General features: G+C 43.0%; 2 protein-coding genes across 2 annotated transcripts; one reads left to right on the forward strand and one right to left on the reverse strand.

Annotated features, from left to right (window-relative positions):
* Positions 1 to 1,535, forward strand: LOC117821926 (putative nuclease HARBI1). The gene is made up of 3 exons (XM_034696488.1): positions 1 to 715; positions 798 to 1,004; positions 1,171 to 1,535. The coding sequence occupies exons 1-2, from the start codon at positions 113 to 115 to the stop codon at positions 999 to 1,001; spliced, it is 807 nt and encodes a 268-aa protein (XP_034552379.1). The 5' UTR covers positions 1 to 112; the 3' UTR covers positions 1,002 to 1,004; positions 1,171 to 1,535.
* A 3,676-nt stretch (positions 1,536 to 5,211) lies between these two features.
* LOC117822073 lies at positions 5,212 to 11,010 on the reverse strand. The gene is made up of 4 exons (XM_034696702.1): positions 10,830 to 11,010; positions 7,398 to 7,467; positions 6,861 to 7,035; positions 5,212 to 5,665 (listed from the first exon to the last, which is right to left on the reverse strand). Exons 1-4 carry the CDS (start codon positions 10,956 to 10,958, stop codon positions 5,503 to 5,505), a joined length of 537 nt encoding a protein of 178 aa, XP_034552593.1. The 5' UTR covers positions 10,959 to 11,010; the 3' UTR covers positions 5,212 to 5,502.
* Positions 11,011 to 11,296: the final 286 nt, after the last annotated feature.

An 11,296-nucleotide genomic window follows, 5' to 3' on the forward strand; every position in this document is an offset into this window, starting at 1 on the left:
CCTCCTCCAACAGGAGCGGAGACATGGATGGGGTGCCACAATCGAGACCTTGGTGTTCCTCTTCTGGCTGGCAAGTGGGGCATCGTACAGGGTGGTCTTGAGGGTGTTCGGGATGCCTCGCTCCACTGTCCACCGCATCGTCCATCGAGTTACTGCGGAGGTGGTGGCCGTTCGCCACAAGGTTATCTGCCTCCCAAAGACCACAGAAGATCTTGCGGCAGTAACTCATGGGTTTGCAGGGCTGGCAAGACACGCAGCCTTCGGGAAAGCTGCAGGAGCAATCGACGGCTGCCATGTCAGGATCAAGCCACCAAGTGGCCCTGATGGTCACTGTTACAAGAACAGAAAACTGTTTTACTCAATAATACTTCAGGCAGTTTGTGACCATCAGGGCCGCTTTATTGACACGTACGTGGGCTGGCCGGGGTCGGTGCACGACTCCAGGGTACTCCGGCACAGCCCACTGTACAGGCGGGCGATCTACCCTCCTCCAGGGCACTTCATCCTCGCAGATGGTGGGTACCCCTGCCTCCAACGACCACTCCCCCTCATCACTCCCTACAAGCGGCCGGTGCAAGGTGTGGGAGCCCAGCGCTTTAACAGCCATCATTCCAGGGCACGCTCTATCATTGAGCGTGCCTTTGGAATGATGAAGACCAGGTTTCGCTCCATCTTCCTGCAAGCGCTGGAGGTGCACCACACCTTTGTGCCTCAGGTACGTCATCACTCAGCATGATTTATTTCTAATGCTGAAGAAGAGTAAATCAACATTAATGAATTATTTCTTTTCATTTCAGGTCATAACAGCATGTACAGTCCTGCACAACATCTGCCTGGGGGCAGGTGACATCATGGCCCCAGAGGATGAGCTGCAGGACGACATGCCGGAGGATGAGGGGGAGAATGAGTTGGAGGCCGTCAGTGGTGCTCCATGGCGGGACCTGCTGTCTGCAGAGGTGTCTGCCCTGGAGGAGGTCAACCCTGACCACGACTATCTTTAGTGGGCAAGTAAAATAACTTTTAAACTGTTATTCCTATTTAAAGTGTTCTGTAAACAGTGTTGTTTGTTGAAATGTTTGGGGGGGGGGATTCTTCTATCTTAATAAGGGGTTGTGAAGTAGTTTTGTTTGCACTGTTTCATTCTTGACACTTTTTTAAACATATTCTTAGTGACATGGCAGCCGTCGATCAAGTCAGCCCTGCAAACCCAGTTGATGGACGATGTGGTGGACAGTGGAGGCATGCACCTCCAAACGATGTCCCACTGAGGCAGAAGACACCAGGGTCTTTATTGTGGCATCCTATCCAGCCCGGCAGCACTGCCAGGGACTCCTGCTCAGCTAATAACTGTACATATTTCAATTTGTTGTCATTTATAAATTGTACTTAATTTCATCTAATCATTTGTGTTAGTTGTGTAATAACATGGTCATTTCTGCCGTACAAATGTACATATATGTAAATGTATAGACTGCCCACATGTAAATATTGATCATCGTTCTCACTGCACCTTCAATAAAAGAGAATATCCAGTCCCTTGTCTCTTGAATATGAAAATAATTTACTTTATAAACATAGAAAAAGTCTGTACAAATAATGCTCAAAAATAAATTAGGTACGAAATTTACGAATATAAATCATAAACTGCAATAACAATATAATGAAAACATATTCAAAATAAATTAGGGCCTCTCAATCATCCGCTCTAACGGGGAAAATAGGCGGTTCATATTGGTGCGGCTCTCCTCCGCTCTCCTCTCCTCTGCCTCTCTCTGCAGCCGCATATCCTCCTTAATTAAGGTGAGGAGGTCATCCTCTCCTCTCCTCTTCCTCTTTCTGCTTGGCCGGCCTTCCTCCTCCTCCTCCTCCTCCTCCTCCTCCTCCTCCACCTGCTGCGCGCCCGCAGCACTTGGCCCTGGTTTATCCTCAGGAATGGAGGCAATTAGGACAGGGGGGTTAATTGACGGCCTCTGTCCCAAAAACTCGTCCATGAGGACAAACCAGGGCCACGTGCCAGCGGTGGCTTTTCCTTCGACCCCCTCTCCTGTCCCGGGATCTTTGCAGTCCTAGGTCAGAGGTAATCAATCATCTGATCAACAGCAGTCATTTTCGGCAATGTTTATTAAATTGCATGAGTGACAACAAATACAGTAAAACAAATATCAGGGTTTCCTGTAGACAAGTTTTTGGTCCGGTGGCAAGCTGGTCAGGGAACACAAATTGCACAACTTTATGGGTAAGATTTCAATGGGGGGTGGCAGCCAACTGTAATTTGTGTGGAGATGCTACACTGAATGCTAAAAGCTGACAGGAGATTTACAAATATGACTATGTGATGTGAATGTTGTCATACACCTTTTCAGAAGTGTTCTGTTGATTTGCTCTTTGCCAGCTCTGCAAAACAAAACAACTTAAACAACATTTCCCTGATACTTAGGCATGGTGGGGGGTCAACTTAGGTCCAGTCTGCCCCCGGGCTCGCAATACACTGAGGGAAACACTGAAATATATTAATATAAAACAATATCATCTAGTTTCAATATCATCATCCATCTCTGCACATACTTTGTATTTCTTTTTGAGGTTGTCCCATTTTTTTTTTGCCTGCATGGGAGTGACCTGCTGATGCAGGCCCATCTCTTCCAAGATTGTTCTAAACAGACAGAAGCAAGGGAAAAGTTAAACACAAGATCACATTAACAGGATACAAATTTATGAAAGTGGACTTAAGGAAAGGCACGAATTCTACAAACACAACCCAGTAACATTTACATATTGACCTTTGTTCTATAGATTATCATTTTATTTTGAGCTTTATTAGGCTTTGGATTCATTTCTTTGAAATTGACGCACAAAATGTATACATATTACAAGTTATTGATTTACCTCCATCCAACAGCGGCTGAGTTCTTGGCCCCAGTGAACAAAACGTCGTGCTTCTTGCGAAGCTTTATGAATGTTTTTGTCTGCTCCTTGCTCCCTAACAAAATAAATGTGAAGCACGTTTTGTCATGTCTATAGGCACAATGGTTCTTATATGGCGTAATGACAATTATAATACAATTTATAATAATCCTCCAGTTAGCTCTGTATTCAATGCAAACGTTTAACTACACTTTACAGTTGTACAGTCTGGAAATATCGCTGGTGTCACTGCCTCACTTAATTATGGTCATATTGCTACATTTATATTACTAACGTCACGAATACTTACATTTGAATGTGAATTTCATGCTCTCTCCGCTACTTTCCGGTGTCGCCATGTCTAATTTTCATGAATGAACAGCGGCGCAAAGGATCTTGGGATATATGGGGCCGTGAAGGATAGTAGCGATGTGTCCTTCAAGAACAGGGAAAAGAAGGCCGCATTTGTGGGCTGCATCCGGGTGTTTTTGAAGGAGCCTTCGAAATGGGACAGCCTTCGCGCAGCGTTGTTACGCAATCGGCCTTCAAAATGCAGCCTCAGGAGGATGCAGCCCCTGAATTGAGACACAGCTACTGTGATGGGTTCAACAATAAAACCATCCTCCACCTTCCTCCTCCGGCTAAAATACACCGCCATCTTGGTCTGCCCTAATACAAAGTTTAAAAGCTGGCACTGTGTTTGTGTAGACGCGTGTATTTAAACCCCAGGATAACCCCAGGGTGGTGACCCCTGCAGCCTGTAGTCGTGTAGACAGACTCCATCCTGCCCAGCCGGGAAGGTCGAAGCGGGTCCCCATCAGGACCGGCTCCCATAGGAGCCAGTACAGCGAGTGCGCTTGCCCCCTCTCCTTCCTCAGCAGGTTCCAAACACTAAAAACACTTTGATAAAAAGCAGGCAGTGAACATGTGCTCATGGTTTCAATGTGCATTAAAAACAGATTAAAATCTTGATCCAGGCTGTTAAAACGCTGCAGAATAAAGCTGGACAGGGGTCTCCACAGAGCGTCCCGTTGTCCAGTTAACAGTCTCTGGACAAACTGGAGGCAGAAGGCAGCGCCCCTACTGGCCAGGTGGACCAGGCCCTGCCCCCCCTCCTCCTTAGGAAGGAACAGGACACTCTGTGGGACCCAGTGCAGCTTGTCCCAAATAAAATAAACTAAAATCCTCTGGATCTGAGACAGGAGAGGAGCCGGAGGATCTAAACAGGCCAGCCGATGCCACAGGGGGGATGAGACCAGGTTGTTCGCTATCAGGGTCCGGCCTCTGAAGGACATTTTGGGGAGTAGCCACTTCCACTTCTCCAGCTGACCCTTAACCTTTTCGAGCACGTTGTCCCAGTTTTTTTGCATATAGGTCTCATCCCCCAGGAAGACCCCCGAGATACCAGAGCCCCCCCTCTTCAAGAGTAGGCCACCAGGCAGCCCGAGCCGGTCCCCCAGCCCTCCCCCACCATCAGAGCCTCACTGTTCCCCCAGTTGACCTTTGAAGAGGAGATAAAACCAAAGTCAGTCACAGTCCCAGTTAAAACATCAATATCCTTTTGTGTGTTCATTAAAACAATCAAATCATCAGCATACACAGAAACCTTAAAAGACACCAGACACCGGGGGAAAACCACACCACTGAGTCTAGCTCTCAGTCTGTGGAGCAGAGGCTCCAGGGCCAGCGAATACAACATCCCAGAGAGAGAGCAGCCCTGCCTCACCCCTCTCTGGATCCCAAATGGAGCACTGAGCCCGCCATTAATTTTCAGAACACTCACGATGTCACTATAGGGAGCCCGGATCATGGCTATGAAACCAGGGCTGAACCCAAAAGCAGCCAGAGTCTGCCACAGGTACTGGTGTTCAACCCAGTCAAAAGCCTTTTCCTGGTCTATTGAAATCAGACCAGTCTCTACAGCCAATGAACCGGAGAGCTCCAAAACGTCTCGAATCAAAGTGACGTTGTCACTGATGAACCTGCCGGGCACACAGAAGGTCTGGTCAGGGTGGACGACGGACGCCATCACCTCCCTCAGGGCCAGAGCTTTGGATCTTGTAATCCGTGCAGAGCAGCAAGACCGGCCTCCAGTTTTTCATCTCCTGCAGGTCCCCCTTCTTCGGCAGCAGGGTGATGATACCTGTTACTTGTCACTTGCGGCCAAATAATTTCAGTAAGACAACTCATGTTTACTTAAGATAAAGTTTATTGCAGCATACAGTATTGTGTTTGGTGTATGGGCTCCGAACCTCATTACTCCTCGTAGATTATTTAAATGCAGACATTTAGGAGTCATGGGATAGGACTAACCCCCCTCGGAGCCCGCAGGTGGATGCCGGGGAGGAGGTGGGCAAAATAAAATGACAAAAATCTCTTCAAAAATCACACAAAAAAACACCCAACAACCATCAATCGACTCCAATTGCCAATGTTCCATCTTTTATGAGATATTATCATGTGTAATAGACAGCAAGTGAAAGATCAAACCTCAAACTGCACACTTGATGCAACTGGACTGACCTACAGTATACTGAACAGAACACAGGCCTCATGATAATGTCAACCTCTGGTTGCCTTGTGAAGATGTGTTGTGGGCTAGATAAAGCCCCACTCAAAGTCCATCAGGTTTTTTATCAGGGTGGCCACATGAGGATTTACCGTTGCTGCCTTCTTCTGCACCAACTTCCCACTCTTCTTGGAAACCGTCTTCCCCTGGTTGGCCTTTGTTCCTCGCTCGGGGTTGATACCGATGAGGCGCCTAAAATGTAGTAACAGAGAAAGCATATAAGATATTAGGTGTGGTAAGTAAAGATTATTTGCACCTAATATAGAACCCAATCGCATTCACCAAACACAAATTCTGAATGCTGAAATTATTTCAGAACAGTATTTTGAATTTAAAACTAGAGCATTTTGCATTTCCTGATGAAAATGCATGTGAATACTGCAACAGCTGCCTCTGGCGATTGATGTGCACAATATTTTTATTAAAGTAAACAGAATAAGTAGAATAAAAAAAGGATTGCATGCTGTGACCCATGCTGCAGCAAGCACACAATAAATATCACTTCAATGAATCTGATGACACCTAATATTGATACCATATGAATTACTAAAGAATACCAACTACTGGTGTAGATATGGGAATGTGTTCAAACACAAGGCAAAACAAAGATTTAGAGTTTAGTTGTCTGTCACTCTCCCCCTTCCTGTCTGTCTCCCTCCCTCCCTCCCTCCCTGTCTGTCTATAATTAATTATTAATGTGTGAAAAATCAGGAGACAGGCTGAAATTCACTCCCACACACTGATTATTTTTCATCTGTTATAAATGTATCAATATTTTAAAAATAACCACAAATTCCCTCTGACTTGTAGTTTTAAAGGTTCATTCTGCTCAAATACTACTTTCTATCTCAGGACTTGTAGTTTTAAAGGTTTACTCTGACCAAATACTACTTTCTATCTCAGGACTTGTAGTTTTAAAGGTTCATTCTGCCCAAATACTACTTTCTAACTCAGGACTTGTAGTTTTAAAGGTTCATTCTGCCTAAATACTACTTTCTATCTCAGGACTTGTAGTTTTAAAGGTTCATTCTGCCCAAATACTACTTTCAGCCAATAATGTAACCATGCAGACTGTACTTTCTAATGTTCACTGCTCCATGCAGTGACATGGTCAGTCTAAACAGTCCCATCTGTGAACCAAGTGGCCGAAAGGAGGCAGGCTGTGTTTTGCTAGTGCTTCCGTGTGAGGTGGGTTGGGAGGTAAAGAGGGAGAATGACTTTCTCTCTCTCTATTAAAAGAGGCAGTGTGGTGATACATTCGGTTTGAACCCAGCATTACACCTCAATGCACATGCCAGCTTTAACTTCAACTTGCTATCAAAGGAACAATGTACTCTGGGAAGAGGCAAAATATCCAAACAATGTTTGAGAGGAGTAGAGGATTTACCTTTGAACAAACTCCAGTGTCCTTGCAGCTTCGTCTTGGTATTGCAAGTTGAACACATAGTAGGTGGAGAAAACGGCAGCCAGCCCTGTGATGAAGCTTGGTTGAATGCCTTCACAGATGACATGGCTTTCAATGCTGATCATCCAACGTCCAATTGTGACTCCGTCACCAGCAACTGATGCAGACAGTACAGTTAATGTCCTGAAAAAGTATCAAATATGTGATGTATGATATAAGGGTAACAGGTTGTTGTGACATTTTTAAGGTATTGGCTATGACACACCCGATGAAATTTGGAACAATATAATTTCCCTTTTTTACTTTATGTACATTAAATATCATCATTTATACTGCTGTAAATCATTACTTTCCATGACTTGGGATACCAAAAACCACATAGATGAGAGAACTACATCCATCGGAAAGCAAAAGAAAACACACGTTTATGAGACAGACACAGAAAGAGAGAGATTAGACAGTCAGACATACAGAATGACTTCTGTTCCATGCCTTGTTTATGTGACAGTATTATCTTACCCAGCAGTATTAGCCGTGGACTGGCTGGGAGGGTCAGGGTGCGCTCAACGTCGGCTGCACTGGCAGACATCTGCAGAACATGGAATATGGTATACAAATTAAGAATGAGATTGTGCATGTGTACAGTCATAGTAGACAAAATAATGCTACACTATACTTCCATCAGCAAGGAGTATCAGTCCCTCTGTGTCCTCATCAAAGTAGGACATCAGCAGCTTGATGACACGGAGGGTGATCTCCACATCCTCCCCCTCGGATACGACAGACTGTTCCTCTTTTTTCTTTGACTTTGTCCTGAAATACTTCTCTATTCTTTGTCCACATTCTGATATGGATAACTCCAAGGCCCGCAATACGCTACTGTCGGTAAGTTTCTCAAAGTGACAGTAGATACCCCTTTGGGTGAAAAGGTAAGGCCACTGGATTCTAAAATCTTCAATGGTAGGTGCTGGAGACTGATTGATTTGGTTACACTGAAGACAGAATGTTTTTTTCATGAGGTCTATCACTTCTGCCCTCTCACCACCCTGAATACCTTCCTGCCTGTAGATGTTCACCAATTGTTGATGCTTCTGATCCACTGTATCACTGGTTTCTTCTAGTGGCAGTTCCGGCTGAAATTGTTTGCATCCGTAAGAATCACTTGGCTCCAGCAGTTGTCCAGACGGTCTGTATGATCTGTGTCGTTTGAATGTGCCTGCACGGTTCAAGTTCTCAATTCTTGTTTGGACTTGAGAAAGAAGTGAAGTAAAACCACCGCTAATGATGACACCTCCTGGTGTCATATCGGCAAAACTATTGGGGTACTGTTTAACGATGTTTCGGCAGATGATGAGACATTCATTGCGTGTGGGGTTAGCCTCATGCTTTCTTATTTCATCCACAAGGATTCTAATCATCTGGCGTCGCTTGTCAGGAGCAGGTCTCTTGCTGTTGGCAATGGCTGACTGCATTGCATCTGGCATTTTATCCCACAGGATTTCATTTGTCTTGCCATGTACTGGCTGATTGTCTTATCCTGCTCGAAGAACAAAGTGATGATGCTCGTGAAGAGCTCGACAGTGAAGATGAAGAGGAACAAGGCAAAGGACTGGAGAGCGAAGACAGACTTGGATGTGTTTTATCAACTGGCAAAACTTCAAGATCAAGTGTGACTGTTGTAGTTTCTTATAGCTGTAACATATCGTCCCTGTTTCCTCTACTGGTGTTCCTTCCATTTCTCAACTCCAACTTTGTATTTCTACATGAAGAAACAACATTTATTAATAGATTTATTCATTTAGTGTGAGTATTGGAGCACACATGGACCAAAAAAAGGAGTGGGATAGAAGAAAATAAAGCGTCATTGACATTTTTTGTAACCTTTTTTTTTACCATGTTCCATTGTATCAAAAAACTCAAACTAAAACGCTGCATAGGTCAAACATTACTTTCTTGATTAGTCATTGGCTAGATTCTGATTGTGAATTGTTTTTTGCATTTCCTGACTTCATATCCTACATTTCACTTTTCACCCTGGTCATTTCAAATTTGGCCAGGGTGTTAATATGGAAGGTGGCAAATATTTGTAGAGCACTGATGCACAGATGTGAGGGTGTGATACAAAGACAATTTGCTGAAAGTACGTAGTCCTTTTCTCAACATCTGAACATCTTTAAACATTTTCAGCTATATGTTTGATTTAACATTCTGACAAAAACTCACCTTTTTTGTTCAATTAGAATAATACATGAATATTATAGCCTTACACTTAAAAAATAAACACGGTGTCAAGTTTATTTTATATGTAATGATGAGACTCCAGAGGATTGATGTTAAGGAATTTTTACAAAATTCTACAAAAATCTCAAAAATAGTCATTACATCTTTTATAATATTAACAATTAAATGTTCAAACCTTCTGTTTTTGCACTCTTTTGGAGTCCTCAAACTCCAATAGGAGGGCGTTGTGGGACTTCTGGTACTGGACCACAAAATGGTCCAGTCTTGTGAGCCTGCGGGAACCATAGACTGTAAATAAAAATGGACAGCGTTGCTCCGCCTCTTCCCGTTGTACAGTTCTGAAGCCAAAAAATCCCTCTCCTGGGCGCAGCCATTGTGCAGCCAGAGCCTGTGAAGCCACTGTAATAAGCTCCGCCCTACAGCGTAACGTCACAAGACGCTGTGTGTCCTTTGAAGTTTCGTTCTACGGCGGCTGTGAATCAAAGGAAACCCGGAAGTAAAACCCTGTTTTTTAAACACTAATAACTAACGAAAAATAAACTTTTCAGAAAAAAGAGGCCTTGAACACAAAACAGTCAAATACTAACTACATATCAACACAGCATATGGATGTGAGAAACATTCGTACGACGTGTATTTATTTTTTTAAGTTTGACTGCTGACGGATTTTTTGACCTATACTGCAGCCAGATACCAGGGGGCAGTCACACTGCTAAAAGCCTCACCACCAGGGCCGTATCCGGCACGCTTGGCGGGAACTGACTGAAACGTATCTGTTTCAGGTCTCACTGGCTCTTCTCCATTATTCCCTGAGTGTTGTTGTCCTGTGTAATGTTCTGGGAAGATAATTACACTTTCAGAGTGATTTGGAATCTTAAGAAACAGTAAAGCACTATAAGAATAATATAAAAGTACACTTAGGAATCAAACATTCCAATTACTTGTCTTGTGAGCTTTCTCAGGGCTTCATGTTTGCGTGTGTTCTCTTTGTACGCCTTTCCTTTTCCATGTCGTCCAAGGCTCCCTAAGTATTGGAATGATTATTGATCTCTTATTAATTTTTCATGAGACACGCATGTCATTTTGGTAATGCTGAAAAGAGATGTTCTGCTTTTTTAAATACTACTTACCAAGCATTATCCCGCTCCACAGGGCTGTGTAGGGTAGAAGGTAGGTTGTCATGTGAGCCACAAGTCCTTCACAATAAAAGACATGAGGCTCACCAGTGACGTCCAGCGGGGCTGTTGTTACAACTTTGCAGTAATGTTGTTGCAAAGTTGTTTGATCCCTTGATTGTTTCCTAAATTCAAGAATGAAGTTTCATTAGTGGTTTGTTTGGAATTGTTAAGTCTCAGAGAGCTAATACACAGAAAACAATAGACAATGTGGTATCAGTTTGTTCTCTATGATGGATAATAACAATAATATTGCAAATTCTGACATCATATTATGAATGTAAAAAACAAACCAAAATGACAAACAGATTTAAACTTAACACGTTAGACACTGATCATGTCAGTATTTTCAGTGAGTGTAATTAACAAAATAAATAAGGTGTAATATCAAATAAATTAAGTGTTTTATCTTTACTAATGCACTGAGCAGTTATTCTAAAATACAATGCACTAAATCATAGCTGCATTCATTTTTATTATGCATAATTAGAAATACAAATATAACTGTACTATCACTACCTCAAAAAGCATTTACCTTTAAGTCTTCAGTGCTTTTTTCTGACTTGTCAGACTCCTCCACTGGTAAGGTAGCTCTCTGCAGCCACAACTGAAGGTTTTGAAAATGTTTTTCAACATTTTCCCCACTTGATGGACTAGAAAACATGACTGCTGTACTTTCTACCAATCCATCAAGTACCTCCAAGGAGGTGGCAGTAGTCAGGAGCCCAAGAACATGCATTGTGAGATGGTAGTGTTTTGGTGCACTGGGGGTTTTAACCAAATAAATTAATGTTAGATGATTGAGAAATGTTCTGTTTGAACAGCAATGCCAATAATTCCATAGTGCCCTTTTAATACCTGTTAATATATTAACACTAATAAAACTATGTAAGGGTTTTAATACATACTTTATAAAGATAAATATATTTGCCCTGTTAATCAATGCTTTTGTTGCAGTGACTTAATACAAAGTAGGAACACTTTCTTGTACAGTTTTATGAT

The sequence above is a fragment of the Notolabrus celidotus genome, chromosome 1 (genome assembly GCF_009762535.1).
Source record: "Notolabrus celidotus isolate fNotCel1 chromosome 1, fNotCel1.pri, whole genome shotgun sequence".
Classification (NCBI taxonomy): Eukaryota; Metazoa; Chordata; class Actinopteri; order Labriformes; family Labridae; genus Notolabrus; species Notolabrus celidotus.

Excerpts from the sequence above, each read along its gene's own strand:
- LOC117821926 (XM_034696488.1), top strand. The coding sequence starts at position 113 with ATGCCTCGCTCCACTGTCCACCGCATCGTCCATCGAGTTACTGCGGAG. Across the intron at positions 716-797 it reads ACCACACCTTTGTGCCTCAG|GTCATAACAGCATGTACAGT; the intron begins GTACGTCATCAC and ends TTTTCATTTCAG.
- LOC117822073 (XM_034696702.1), bottom strand. The coding sequence starts at position 10,958 with ATGTTTTCTAGTCCATCAAGTGGGGAAAATGTTGAAAAACATTTTCAA. Across the intron at positions 7,468-10,829 it reads AAAGCACTGAAGACTTAAAG|ATGTCTGCCAGTGCAGCCGA; the intron begins GTAAATGCTTTT and ends CATGTTCTGCAG. Across the intron at positions 7,036-7,397 it reads TCCACGGCTAATACTGCTGG|TTGCTGGTGACGGAGTCACA; the intron begins GTAAGATAATAC and ends TGTCTGCATCAG.